This window comes from Portunus trituberculatus, chromosome 17 (assembly GCF_017591435.1).
Source record: "Portunus trituberculatus isolate SZX2019 chromosome 17, ASM1759143v1, whole genome shotgun sequence".
NCBI lineage: Eukaryota > Metazoa > Arthropoda > Malacostraca > Decapoda > Portunidae > Portunus > Portunus trituberculatus.
Window position 1 is genome coordinate 11,310,031 of NC_059271.1, and position 13,757 is coordinate 11,323,787.

The 13,757-nt window shown below is 37.1% G+C and overlaps 1 protein-coding gene across 2 annotated transcripts; it reads right to left on the reverse strand.

Annotated features, from left to right (window-relative positions):
• Positions 1 to 806: 806 nt before the first annotated feature.
• LOC123504844 (39S ribosomal protein L10, mitochondrial-like) lies at positions 807 to 9,635 on the reverse strand. Of its 2 annotated transcripts, none has more exons than XM_045255736.1 (6): positions 9,523 to 9,635; positions 6,308 to 6,560; positions 2,772 to 2,936; positions 2,496 to 2,597; positions 1,821 to 2,009; positions 807 to 987 (listed from the first exon to the last, which is right to left on the reverse strand). In XM_045255736.1, exons 2-6 carry the CDS (start codon positions 6,533 to 6,535, stop codon positions 907 to 909), a joined length of 765 nt encoding a protein of 254 aa, XP_045111671.1. In that variant the 5' UTR covers positions 6,536 to 6,560; positions 9,523 to 9,635; the 3' UTR covers positions 807 to 906. The 2 variants fall into 2 exon arrangements, with proteins under 2 accessions (XP_045111671.1, XP_045111672.1); XM_045255737.1 differs by lacking the exon at positions 9,523 to 9,635 and adding an exon at positions 9,319 to 9,407.
• Positions 9,636 to 13,757: the final 4,122 nt, after the last annotated feature.

Below are 13,757 nucleotides of genomic sequence, written 5' to 3' on the forward strand. Positions count from 1 at the left end.
TATGTAAAAGTGCAAATTTTTACCGGAATGCAGTCTTAATAGTGTAACATATCCCTTTCAGTCAAAAACATGATTATTGTGCTAATTTTAAGAATGATCCCATTTTCATTATATAACATGTACTGTACACACCTACAGTATGTTTTGAGAGTTTTATCTCAGTGATAAAACATATGTTGTTATATACTGTCTTTTACTGACCCACAGACATTTGCACTAGTATGTACTACGTATAATACATCCTTTTAATGTGCAGTAAATAATCAATACATGAAATGAATATGTGGGAGAATCTGTGACCAGTGAGATTTTTTTGTGATAAATCCAAAGACTGCAGCTTTCCACCACCATGTGAGGAGTGGATCACATCTTGGTCAATAAACAGAAACTAACCCTCTACTTAGTCCTTGATCATCTCAAGCTTCTCAACAAGAAAATGTTTTTCCTCCTGACCTTCTGGGAAGTTTTTCTCTCTATGTGAGACCAATGAACCATTTTTCTCTTCTTTTAAATCTAGGATTTTCTGCAGCTGCAAGTCCCCTATATTGATTTTGAATAGAAAGCAGATTGAAAGTAAATACATGTGAGATCATTGCTGAAATACCCTCCATATTGACTAGATGAACTGGATTGGACTGTACACTGACAGTGATGGTATTAATTGCTATTTTCTTCAAGTTATTGATATCTATAGAAAGGGATCTGTAACAATGACACTAAAACTTCACACACATAAGTTTCACTTGTTACTGAAAGTAAAAGTGAATTTTATATGATATAATGTACAAGTTCAATGAAACAAATGATGTCGATGAATTTCTAATTTAATATATGTAACAAAATCTTACATTATATTACACGTAATTCCTTCTGTACAATTCTAAGTTATAGACATCACCTTCCCAACTATGAGCTGGGCAATGCCTTGGAGTCATCCTCAGGCTTTGTGTCATCAGCATAACGAGACAGGGCAGAAGACAGCTCCACCTGAGGGTACCAAAACAAAAATCTTAATAAGGTGGGTATGTACATTAGAATCAGTATCTGTAAGATCTCTTCTTATCTTGTTAAAAAAAAATACCACTTTGACAGAAATAAAATAATACAGTAGACTAGGAATACCTACAAATTACACACACATCTAGGTATATAATGTATGCAGTTGTTAGAACTGTGGAAATCAGTGAAGTTGATGCAGTGATACCTAGGATGACTTCTTATTTTTCAATAAATATTCTCAATGATTTCTTATTTTTCAATAAACATTCTCCTTAACCATTTATGGAAAAATAATTTTAAGCTTTCTTTATATTGGGAAACTTGTGCTTTAAGAGGACAAATCCGAGTATAAGTGTAGATGATCTGGTCATTACTTATTGAAGCTTATCTTTTATTGTTGTCTGCACATACTTAGTCAAAACTTAATATTATATTTTGAGACATGGTTTCATTAGTGTTGTGAGGATGTTTAAATTACTGTGTTGTCCTTTCTTAATAACAGCATAAATAGCATATATAGTGTACACTACACTCATCACATTTTATCAAGTGTTGATTAAATACACCTGTATTTAAGTAAAGCCAACAATCTATGGGTTAGAAGTCTGAAACAAAAGCCATATCAAACTATTTAGGCATAGACTGTTAAGGAAAACATTTTTGAGAACCATGAAATCCATTCAGTACATGACTGTCCTACTTAACTGACAATCTGTACATACTTAGCAGAAACAAAATATCACATAAAAAAATATAGTTGCAAACTATACACTGGATTTTTACACTATAAATTTCAATTTTTCTGTGGGTTGCAAACAGACCTGATTTGCAGAGAGATTTTGAGAGAGTTGCTGTGCTGGGGTGCCAAGGATGCTGACAAGCTGTGCCTGGAGAGTGTGTAGGGATGGCAAGTTGGCATAGCGCTGCAGGTCCTGGACACTCATGAATCTTCCTTCCACAATACCACCAAGCAATACTAAAGAACTTATCTTTTTCTGGATCTTCAGCAACTAGGAAACAAGTATCATTATGTTAGAAGACCTTGCCAGAAAGGTTAAAGGAAATGTTCCACTAGTAAAATTATTTAAGTTGAAAAGTGTAAAGGTTTGGTATAACCAGGGAAGAATGGAATATAATTACTGTTCTTTTCATACGTCACCCTACCTTCAGGAAACAGCTACTGGTTAAGGACAAAATTATTTGACAATGCAAAATCTGCCACATCAAAAAGGGTAAAAGGTGTAGTTACTTTTATCATGTACACACTTCCTTTTGTAAATTACATATCTGAAAAATTGTAAAATGATGACAATAATTAACATCACTACATTTTGCATTATGAATTGAAATGTTTTAGTGAGCCATAGTAAACAATGGAAACAAGTAATATTGCAATAACATTTTGCTTTGTGAATCACACCTCTATAGTAAACCATAATAAAATTATGATAATGTTTAGCATCACTATAACATTTAGATTCACTTCTGTTGCTTACCTTAGCCACAGCAATCTCATCACCAACAAAAGTACAAGTGGTGGACTTATACAGGCTTAAGAGCGCCTCATATTTAGTACCCATGAAAGCAAGTCTCATAATCTGAAATTAAAGCATATTACATATAAATACAAAATATGAAAAACTTCAGACATTTGATCTTTTGCCACAAATTTCTAACAAGGTTATATAATCTCAATAATACTATATACATATATAAGAAATTCTGTCTAATGTTGAACAATTAATTATAAAAAAAACAGATGTTAGTAATACCGTATTATTATGTTTTATGTATTTCATATTCATCTTGATGAGCTGCAACCGGGCTGCAAATAATCCGGCTTCTGATGTAGGAAGCATGTGAAATATTGCGACAAGCTTTGCATTTTCTATTTTCTCGCGGAATTCATTGGCTAAGATTTGTTCATAAGGGTTGACCTGAAAAAAAAAAACATATATATATATATATATATATAATATATATATATATATATATATATATATATATATATATATATATATATATATATATATATATATATATATAAAAACAACTGATATGTTCAATTACTGCAATTATACATCCTGAATATAAAGCAATAACAAAAATTAACAATGGAAACAAAACTCAAAGGTATTTATAATAAACAATACAAAACCTGAAAAAATAAATAAAAACTAATTTTCTCAAAGCAATTCATATGTATAGCATAACAAAGGCATCATAATTAAGATGTTAAGGTCTCTTATTTCACCAGTGTGTGCTACTCCTTACAGAACACACTGCATTAATTCACTCTGTTACATGCATGCCTTTCGCTCCCATGAATGCTTTGATCCTTATGCTTGTGATTTAACCCTTTCCTGATCCATCTCACAATCCTCTCCATGATGTTCTCATTGTCTCACTCTATTCAGAATCTATATATTCTCTTAATACAACCACATAGAAAAATCAATTTACTTTATTAAAGACAATATCCTAATTTTACTAGTCTCCTATATTTTTTTTCATTTTAGTTATCTAGTTGTATAACCACAATTCTCAGCCTTATATTAGTAAGATTTTCATCTTATCAACTCCTCTCCTCTAACTACATGTCAGTCTGTTTCCCATCACCGCAATGTTGTTTCTTATTACCTTCTACCATTATTTTCATGTGAACTGATCTTCTGATTTTACTAACTGTTCCCATCTCCTCCAGTGGCTTTGCTGCACAAGACTTCCTTTTCTCTTACCTCTATTCTGTCTTATCTCTGTAATACAACAGTTAACCAGAATTTTCAATCATTCATCCATTTCTTTAGTAAACTCTGGAATTTCCTGCCTGCTTTTCTCTTTCCTTCTTCCAATAACTTGATCTCTTTCATCTTTTTCTCAGACATAAGTAAATTATGACAGCACAGAATTTCTTTCATAATTTTAATATCAAGAAAACTATAAACTTAATGATGGAAAGTTGGCACTTTGTCAATATTGCTACAGTGAAACATGGGTATAGGAGGGTTCTCCAGTGGATTGAGGCAAAAAACAGTGGCTGTGAGCTCAGTGGAACAAATGAAAAAAATGTAGCAGCAGCACTGCTTCAGATGCCCAAATATTACCCATCAGTGGGTGTGTCAGTGGTACAGATGTGGAAGATACCATTGGAAATCTCATTGGAGTATTGAGACAGTACACACGATGCCAATACTTGTCAAAGCAGTGCAAAACTCGTGATGATAGTATACAAAACAGGAAGGTAAGAATTTAAGACCAAGGGTCAAACTAGAGGATTGTGAAACTTGAGACGGAGGTGTAGGCTGAAATAGTCCAGTATTACTTAAGAGTATGGAAAGTATAGCAAGGTGCCAGAAGAAGGTATGCCCTGATGAGTGTTGTCATAATAGGTTATTGTTATAAGTGTAATTGCATTCAACTCTAGATTAACACGAGTTTGAATAATGCGATTTCAATTTAACATGACTTGACATTTGAGGAGATACGATTGAATAACACGATTTATTCAATTCAACGCAAGTTAACTCGACTTTGTGATATCATGTGCACTCACGCTGCTTATGGTAGGAACTGCAGTGGGCCGAGATCCAAGAAACTTAAGAAGTGGAGCAACTTCCAGTTGCAAAATTATATCCATGAACACACAGGGAGACACTGTTCCCTTGGCAATAAGGTGGCTAGCAGGTTGCCAATAAAACCACCTCCCAAGGTGATACTGTCTCACATATACATTAATGTTCATAAAACATTTATATTAGTTTTTACAATCCTTACCACCAAGAAAGGATTGTTTTGTAATGTACAAAGTGAAAACTTTTATGAAACACAGAAAACAAAACAGGACATAATGAGGCATTTGTCCAGCACCAATCGACGGCCACCATTTCTTGTTTTTGTTACCCTCTTTACCTTGTGTGTTCCTTTCACCACAATATTTGCATTTCTGCTTCATTATTGCTTGCTATATTGGATATCGTAGCTTTGTATGCATATATGATCATGCCATGATGATCACCTTGACTTTGTAGCACTGAGCAAGACATGGGTGGTACAAGTGGTGTGCAGCAGCATGACCTATGAAGGAACGAGTGATCATGCAGTAGCATGATCCATGTGGTTCGAGTGAGTGCAGCAGGTGATGAATCACTAAACCAGAGGAAAAGAATTGAAAGTACAAACAATTTTTTATTCCATTCTATCTAATAAAACTGTGTGCGTGGAACTTCCCCCCCTCCCCCATACAAGCAAAGAGTACTCCATACATGGGTGGATAAGGCCCATGTACAAATTTAGTAATTTGATGTGATGGGGGATGGGGGAGGGGATGAGAAATAATGGTGGACGCCTCAGAATGCATTACTTCATAGAAATTCTGTTAGCAAGAGCTGAGATGTGAAGCTCCCAGTTTAGAATATAAGTAAAGGAAAGACTGAGGATATTCAGTGTAGAAAAGTGGGACAGTTGCATGCCACTGAAAAAAGACAAGATAGTTGTCTGGAAGGTTGTGTTAAGTTGATAGATGGAGGAATTGAATTTTTGAGGCACTCAGCTTCTGACTGCTCAAGCACCTGGAAGATCGCCTGTTACACATTTTTTGATTGCGTGCATAATTATGGCTGGGTATCTCCATGTACAGGCAAAATTCTACACATCGGAAGATATGTGTCTCACCTGAATGTGTGAATTTAGCATTAGACATGTCAAAAGCCTTTGAAAGAGTCCCGCAAAAAGCTTAAATATCCAAATTACGTACATACAGGGTCTATCCTTCTCTCTGCAATTTCATCTCAAGTTTTCTCTCTGACTATTCTATTGCTGCTGTGGTAGACGACTACTGTTCTTCTAAATCTATTAACAGTGTTGTTCTTCAGGGTTCTGTCCTGTCACCCGCTCTCTTCCTATTATTCATCAATGATCAAGTTCATCTTGAACTATTATTGAGATGTCCATTGGGAAAGTGATCTGAATGTGAAATAAATCTTCATTCATGAAAGCTTTTTCCAAACCTGCAGGACAAATCCCAACCAGAAGAATGGAAAGCAGCCACTTAAATATCAAGACAATAAAGATGATCAAGTCCCAAAGTAATTTTGAAGTCTTTGTACTCTCAATTACCAGAAGGTAAACACTACATGATGGAAAAAAAAAAAAAAAAAAAACTACATCTCTCAAAAATCTGTAGAATGTGCTTTACTAAAAATCAACTAAATTCCATAGAAAATGGGTCAAAATACATTTTTTTTCTAATATATTACACAGGAGGCATCACTTGTAAAATGTCCTTCTTGTGTCTTGCTCTCATGGTTACCTGTTTCATCTCTCCCTCAATAGCTCTCAGCTTCCTCATACAATTTTCCCTTGGATGGACACCTTCATCTTTCTTCTTGTGGATGGGTTTTGTTAGTTCAAGGACCACAGCACGTGTGAAGTGGGGCACTGCTGGCCTTTTAATGTTAGGAGCTCTTGTCCTGGTTCTCACAGTCATTATGATTGGGTTCCTCATAGGCAAAAGCCGGCTGACTTGAGTCAAAGACATGACGAATAACCTGTGAGGCTCGACTCTGAAAAGTGAAGATGCCATGAAAAAAAAAAAAAAAAAAAAAAAATCAGTACAGTGCCTGTCAGATTCAGTATTCATAAAATTGTTATATAGTGGTGAACACCAAATTAAACTAAGGGGCATGCCATTATCAAATCACAGTTACACTGAAAAGACATAAGACTTTATCCATGTCTAGAAAGATACAAAAGTGACAAGTTTTCTATTAAGCTTTGGACAAAGAGACAAAGTAAACTATTAAAAAACACATTTACACAAGATACTTAATTTCTAATTAGGCCATCTGAGGGTCTTCAATTCATAAAATAATGTTGTGAAGATATAGTTAAGAAAACAACAAAATCCTGGCATGATGATGATTCTCAATATTGAATTCTACATTATAATACAGAGAATAGTGAGCTGTATATATTAGAAGAACTATTGATGAGAACTAGAAAGTGTACAGAAATAGGAGATGGTAGATTATGGAGATGATGTAGTCCTGATGACATAATAAAGAATAACACATGGAGGAACTATTAGAGATAGTGAGCAAATACGGAAGGAAATGAAGGTTCAAGTTTAGTCCTCATAAATGCAAAGGAATTCAATCTAATAATGACAGAAATAACCAGTGAATAACCAGTGGATGCAAGAAGATAATGTACTGGAAGTAGTAGAGAAGGCAAGTTAGCAGTGAAGGAATAGAAGGTGAGAGACAAATTATTATTAATGAAGACAAGGCAAGGAAAGTAGCAGGGATGCTTTTGAATAGAAGCCCAGTTATAAATAAGTGTGAAGTAGGTCAGAATCAATGGAAAGATATGGAAGTCCCACATTGTTTGTACAGTGCTGAATTAATACCATCTACAGAAAAGGATATATGTACAGTTTTAGAAAAGTACATACAGGATATGGAAGGTAGGTAGGCATTAGGAGCCCTTAGAAACAGAGAACTATACACTATAAAAGGAGAAATGGGAAAGAACTGTCAAAGGATAACAGATCTCCATGAAAAGACAGGAAGGCTTAGGAGAAGAAAGATGGGCAAAGACAACCACAATTGAAGACGTCAGGCTTCACATGAAAAAAAGAGATAAATAGGTGGAAGAAAAGGGAAAACCTACAGGAAGGCTGGAACAGACTACCAGGTAAAGCTATAAGTAGAAAGATAGAGAATGGATGATGATGGAAGACAGGGTTGGAGAAAAAATCCACTTTGAAATGGCATGCAAGGAAACAAAATCCAAATAAGATATGGTGGCATACAGAAGACTGGCAGAGTATGTTACAGTTTAGGCTAGAGATAAATGGCAGGAAAAGGGAGAGTTAATCTATAAAATAAGGTCTAGTACCCTGTGTACGCTGTATTTACATGCTTAGGTAGCATTCTAGGGAGGCGGTGGCATAGTGGATAATGTGGTGAGCGTGGGATCGGGCAGACGTTTACGCATAGGTTCGAATCCCACCACATACAGCCTTAAAACACTTTGCCATTTGTCAAGTGATTTAAAGTTACCTACATATCACCATGATACCCAGGTTCTAGGTGGTTGCACTCAAGATGAGCTAGGTTGGTGATATGGGCCCTAATATGGGTACCACTATAAATAAAATTGCCTGCGCCACTAATGGGCGGAAGCTGAACAGCGCTTCCCATACACTCTTCAAGTGTGCCTACAGGCGCTATAGGCCTTACCGTATAAAAAAAAAAAAAAAAAAGTTCTACTTCTGTGAGAGTTTTAATGTGCCGAAGTGCAATATTCACATGGGACGATACTTTGAAATTTGAAGTAGCTAACCCACAAAGTACAAGTCTAGCTACTTCCGTTCAATACCTAGTTTCTGTCAGACTGAGGCTCAGAACAGCTTTGAATGATGTAGGCATGCACTTAAATAAGTAGAGCAGGCACTACTAAAAGTAATTTTCCATTGTTTTCTTAATTTTTATATGCTACATATATTACTTGTATATATGTGACACTGTTTAATATATCTTGCTTGGACAAGCATTTACTCTGTACCCATAACATCAGATTGCTGTTCTGAATGTAAACTATCCTTACTAGAGTTTTACACCCATGAAGTCACACCACCCACCCACAGCAATGCACCCCTCCAGCCCTGATCCCTCTGGTATGTGCTAATACATATAAGCATTATTCCAGTAACCTTTATCAGTCTATTATGGATTTATAACTTATGGAGGAGGGCAGGTCAAGCAGTGGTGGGGGAAGGGGAGCAGAGCCCCTCAGCTAAATTAGGTTAGTTTAGGTTAGATTTCATCCATGTTTTAGGGATTTCTACATATCTTTTTTCCAATTCAGCCAAATATGGCAGGCTCAAACTTCCTATTGGAACTGCAAAATCGGGTATAGTTTTGTTTGGAGGGGGCTGGTGGCAACAGGGAGGAATGCCTTGGCTGCACTTTATCAAAAAGGGAGAAGCAGGAACAAAGCAGCAGCTTCTGTGTAGGAATAAAGGATATATATATATATATATATATATATATATATATATATATATATATATATATATATATATATAAAAGTGGAATGTGATAAGAATAAAGAAGAGAGAAGACCGCTGAAGGAAAAGTTTTTACACATTGTAGATAAAGAAGAATACTATGGGGAAACTAGAAGAGGATGGAGGAATTACCATGGTTTTATATTTGCTTGGAGACTGAATGAACGATGATGAAATTGTGAAATGTATGAAAAAATTCGTAGTGCAGAGTTGGAAAAAAAAAGACAGAATAATTGCAGAAAACTGACCAGTGAATAACACACGACAGAAATAGTAGAAAAAGGCGGAGGGTGAACTCTTGCCTCAGAAGTGTTGGCTGTGGGCAACACAGCTGAGGCACCACCTACTCCCAACACAAGAGAGGGCTGGTCCCTACATTCTCTCCTGTAGAATGAATTGTTAATTGAACTCTGTGAATAAATGAATAATAAGAATAATGAGCTGTCACCTACTTATGTTTCAATAGTCTTGCAGCTATAGCTTGTTATGTTAACCTGTAACCCCTGAGTACCACTTCGCCGGTACTACCATCACGGCACGGCTACTAACGAATTCTTTTGTGTTATTTATTGCTTTTCCTACTTGCGTGAATTATTGCTTATGAATTTAAAGTTCATGATTTTCTTTTAGACTACTGGTTGTGTCAAAAGATAACTTATGAGTGAGCCGAATTAACACATATTCTATTATTATTTGTTACTATTTTAATACTGTTCATGATTTCCCTGCAGGTTTCAAAGGTGCTGAATATTACAGAGGATTCAGTGACAGTGTACGTTGGATGCATCCCAACGTAAGCTCTGTACTATGTATAAAAGAAAGTGTTTCTGTTCACAGATTGTGGTTTGTTTTTTTGGCTCCTTGTCCTTTGCATTTATTTTTAACTTCATGTTAATCTTGTCCTCATAATATTATTACACTCATTCAAACATTTTTCTGATATATTAATCATTGCATGCTTGCTTAATATTGTTTTCTGTAGATGATAAGGCTTCTGCATACGTATTCGGCGCGGTAGGCTGTCGCGGACTACCATAATTCCTTGAATACCGCCATCACTGGTGCCATTATCCTGGGTTCATGTGACTAGGAAGCCCTACCAAGGTTAGTTGAATGTATCATTGACAATGCACATAAGGACGGTAATCGTAAAATCAATGGACATGCGGATCATTGGCAGCTGTCACAGGACCACTTGATTTATATATGTTGTTGTTTTCGGGTTTCGACGATCTCACAGATCCTATGAGCCCTGGTGGAGGCCTGTGAGGTGATCAATGGCGGGGAAGTTGTCCACACTTCTTCAGGAAGACGCAGGTGAGGCGGAGAACCGCAGCTTGGTGTGAGGAGTGGACGCCCGCCGCCGCCAGCAGGGTGGGCAGGTCAAAGGTAGACACACCCAAGGCAACAAGGTGATCACGGAGCACAAATTTATATATGTTTATGTATATACATGTACATGCCACTTGCTTTCCTCCATGATTCCATAGTTTCGCCATTTATTGTTCTTAACCTTTACGGTATGTAACCACGCCAACAGAGATGTGCATAATAAAATGAGTAATTAATTAGACCGAACCTCTGCAGGGGGATACGCTGAAAACTGACAATTTAGTTTTCAGTGAGTAACCCTGAAGAACCTCGGCACAGTCCTTTGATGTAATTACTAGCTTGGTAAAGTATGGAATAAGTCAAACTTGAACCATTTCCGACTCGAGCCACTCTGAAATACCAACTCAACCGTCATCTCAACCAATTCGAACCATTCTGGAATACCAACTCGAACCATCATCTCACTCTACAATCAGTTTCTTAGATGTTTAAAGCTCTTATGCTTACCTTTTGCTATATTTATTGGTATCTAGATCTGGTTCAAGTTGGTCCACTATTGTGGTTCGAGTTGGTAGGGATCCGAATTGGAGATGAATCATGAACTCCACTAGCTATTATGAGCTAGTTTAGTTATATATAGTTATTAATGAAAGAAAGAAAATATTACATATTCTGGTACTTGTGTCACATGCATGAGTTTTGTACATCTACAGAGTCATCGATCTGCAGGTGCATGCATCACTGTAGGTGCGCAAAATCAATATCCGAGCACCAATTATCATGTGATTCTCTACTCATTCGCATACACAAGTTACCTATAACCAAATTGCCAATTACCATTCTGCGCACGCGTATCAACGCTTCTTACATTGAATTTATGCAGTAACCCTTCATATGTTGGCACACACACACACACACACACACACACACACACAGAGAGAGAGAGAGAGAGAGAGAGAGAGAGAGAGAGAGAGAGAGAGAGAGTTGGAGCTGATATAAGCAGAAAATAATGAAAGACGGAATAGATGCAAAGAATTAATTAACCAATCTTCACTCATTAATTCTTTTTTACCTGTAAAGTCTTGAACTATCTTTGTGAATTTCTTCCTAGCTGCCTACGACTTAGATTCCATCGAAGACAAATATCAAGACACTTCAGAAATAAACTAGCTTTTTTTCTCGGCTCTCTTGCTCATTTTTTTTCTTTCCGGGAACGACATAATGAGGGTTTTTTTCGTCTCATATCATTGCTCAGGTGGAGAGGAAGGACAGGACAAAGCCAAGGGTGAGAGATAAACATGTGTTGCAGAGTGAAGTTAGCAGTATCTTGCAGCCTCAAGAATATATCCCAAACTCTGTTGTTGGAAAGAACATAAGAGAGTAGTACTTTTTTTTATTTCATGTAATAGGGAAAAGCTGGCCAAGGACAACATAAAGAGTTAAAAAAAAGTCCAACATGCAGCTCCGAGAGGGTTAGCCAAAAGAGGGGATAAATGTCTTGAAACCTCCCTCTTAAATTAGATCGAGTCATAAGAAGATGGAAATACAGAACCAGATAGGGAGTTCCAGAGTTTACTAGAGAAAGATGTGAATGATTAAGAGTACTGATTTTAGGGCGGAATAGGGATGGAAGAAAGGAGAAAGTCTTGAGCAGCGAGGCTCCCGGAGGAGGGGAGTCAAGCAGTTAGCAAAATTAGAAAAGCAGTTGGCAGGAAAATAGGGGTATACAAGATAACAAGAGATGCAACATTGCAGAGGTAAGAAAGAGGCTGAAGACAGTCAGAGGAGAGAAACTGATAAGATGAAAAGCTATCCTATCTAATAAACTGAGTGGAACCCCCATCCCCCATCCATGCGAAGCGTACTCGTTACATGGGCGGGGAGATAAGATCCTTGTATAGAGTTAGCAGTTGGGGGGAGAAGTGGAAAAACTGGCGGAGACGCCTCAAAACGCCCAACTTTATAGAAGCTGTTTTATCAAGAAATGAGAGGTGAAGTTTCCAGTTTAGATTGTAAGTAAAGGACAGACTGAGGATATTTAGTGTAGAAGAGGGAGACAGTTGAGTGTCATTGAAGAAGAGGGGATAGGTGTCTGGAAGGACGAGTTGATAGATGGAAGAACTGAGTTTTTGAGGCATTGAACAATACTAAATTTTCTCTGCCGCAATCAGAAATCTTAGAAAGATCAGAAGTCATGCGTTCTGTAACGTCCCTGAGTGATCTGTTGATTTTGCTGATGGGTTGGTTATCTTTGAAAAGACGTGAAAAGTGTAGGGTGATATCATCAGCGCAAGATTGGATAGGGCAAGAAGTTTGGTTCAGTTCATTGATAAATGATAGGAAGAGAGTAGTCGACAGGACAGAACAATAAGGAACACCACTGATTTAGCAGAACAGTAGCCATCTACCACAACAGCAATAGAAAGCGTTGGAGAGGACATTTGAGATGAAGTTGCAGAGAGAAGGATAGAATCCATAGGAGGAAAATTTGGAGAACAAAGTTTTGTGCCAGATTCTATCAAAATCTTTTGATGTATTTAAGCAACAGCAAAAGTGTTACCAAAATCTCTAAAAGAGGATCACCAAGACTCAATAAGGGAAGCCAAAAGATCACCAGTAGAGCGGCCTTGACGGAAATCATACTGACAATCAAATAGAAGAATGTGAAGTGAAAGATGTTTAAGAATCTTCCTATTGAGGATAGATTCCTAGACTTAGATAGGCAAGAGATTAAAGATATAGGGCGGTAGTTTGAAGGATTAGAATGGTTACCCTTTTTTAAGAACAAGCTGAATGTAGGCAAACTTCCAGCAAGAGGGAAAGGTAGAAGTGGATAGACAGAATTGGAAGAGTTTGGCCAAGCATTGTGCAAACACAGAGGCACAATTTGTGAGAACAACATGAGGAACCCCATCAGGTCCATAAGCCTTCCGAAGGTTTAGACCAGCTGGGGCATGGAAAACATACTGTAATGGCAAAGAACTTTAATAGGTAACCTAAAATGATCAGAGGCAGGAGGAGAGGGAGGAACAAGCAGAGAATCATTCAAGGTATAGAATTGTTAGCAAAGGTTGAAGAGAAGAAATGAGCTTTATAAATAGATGTGATGACAATGGTGCCTTCAGGATGAAATAAAGGAGAGAAAGAAGAAGTAAAGTTAATGGAGATGTTCACAGGAGAAGATAGTACACACTTACCGCATCGATAATTTACTCCCAGCGAAGTCTAATAGCACTAGTTCAGGGGGTGCTGTGAACTGTCCATTACAGCTAGCTGTGATTTCACTGAATGTTTCCTTTTGTGTCTCACAACTCAAGGGGACAGTCATAGCCTGCCCTCTAAAGACAACTCTCCT

Coding starts and splice junctions, on each gene's coding strand:
- LOC123504844 (XM_045255736.1), bottom strand. CDS start 6,535: ATGTCTTTGACTCAAGTCAGCCGGCTTTTGCCTATGAGGAACCCAATC. Junction 2,010..2,495: donor ATGAGATTGCTGTGGCTAAG/GTAAGCAACAGA, acceptor CTTGTTTCCTAG/TTGCTGAAGATCCAGAAAAA. Junction 988..1,820: donor AAAATCTCTCTGCAAATCAG/GTCTGTTTGCAA, acceptor TGGTACCCTCAG/GTGGAGCTGTCTTCTGCCCT.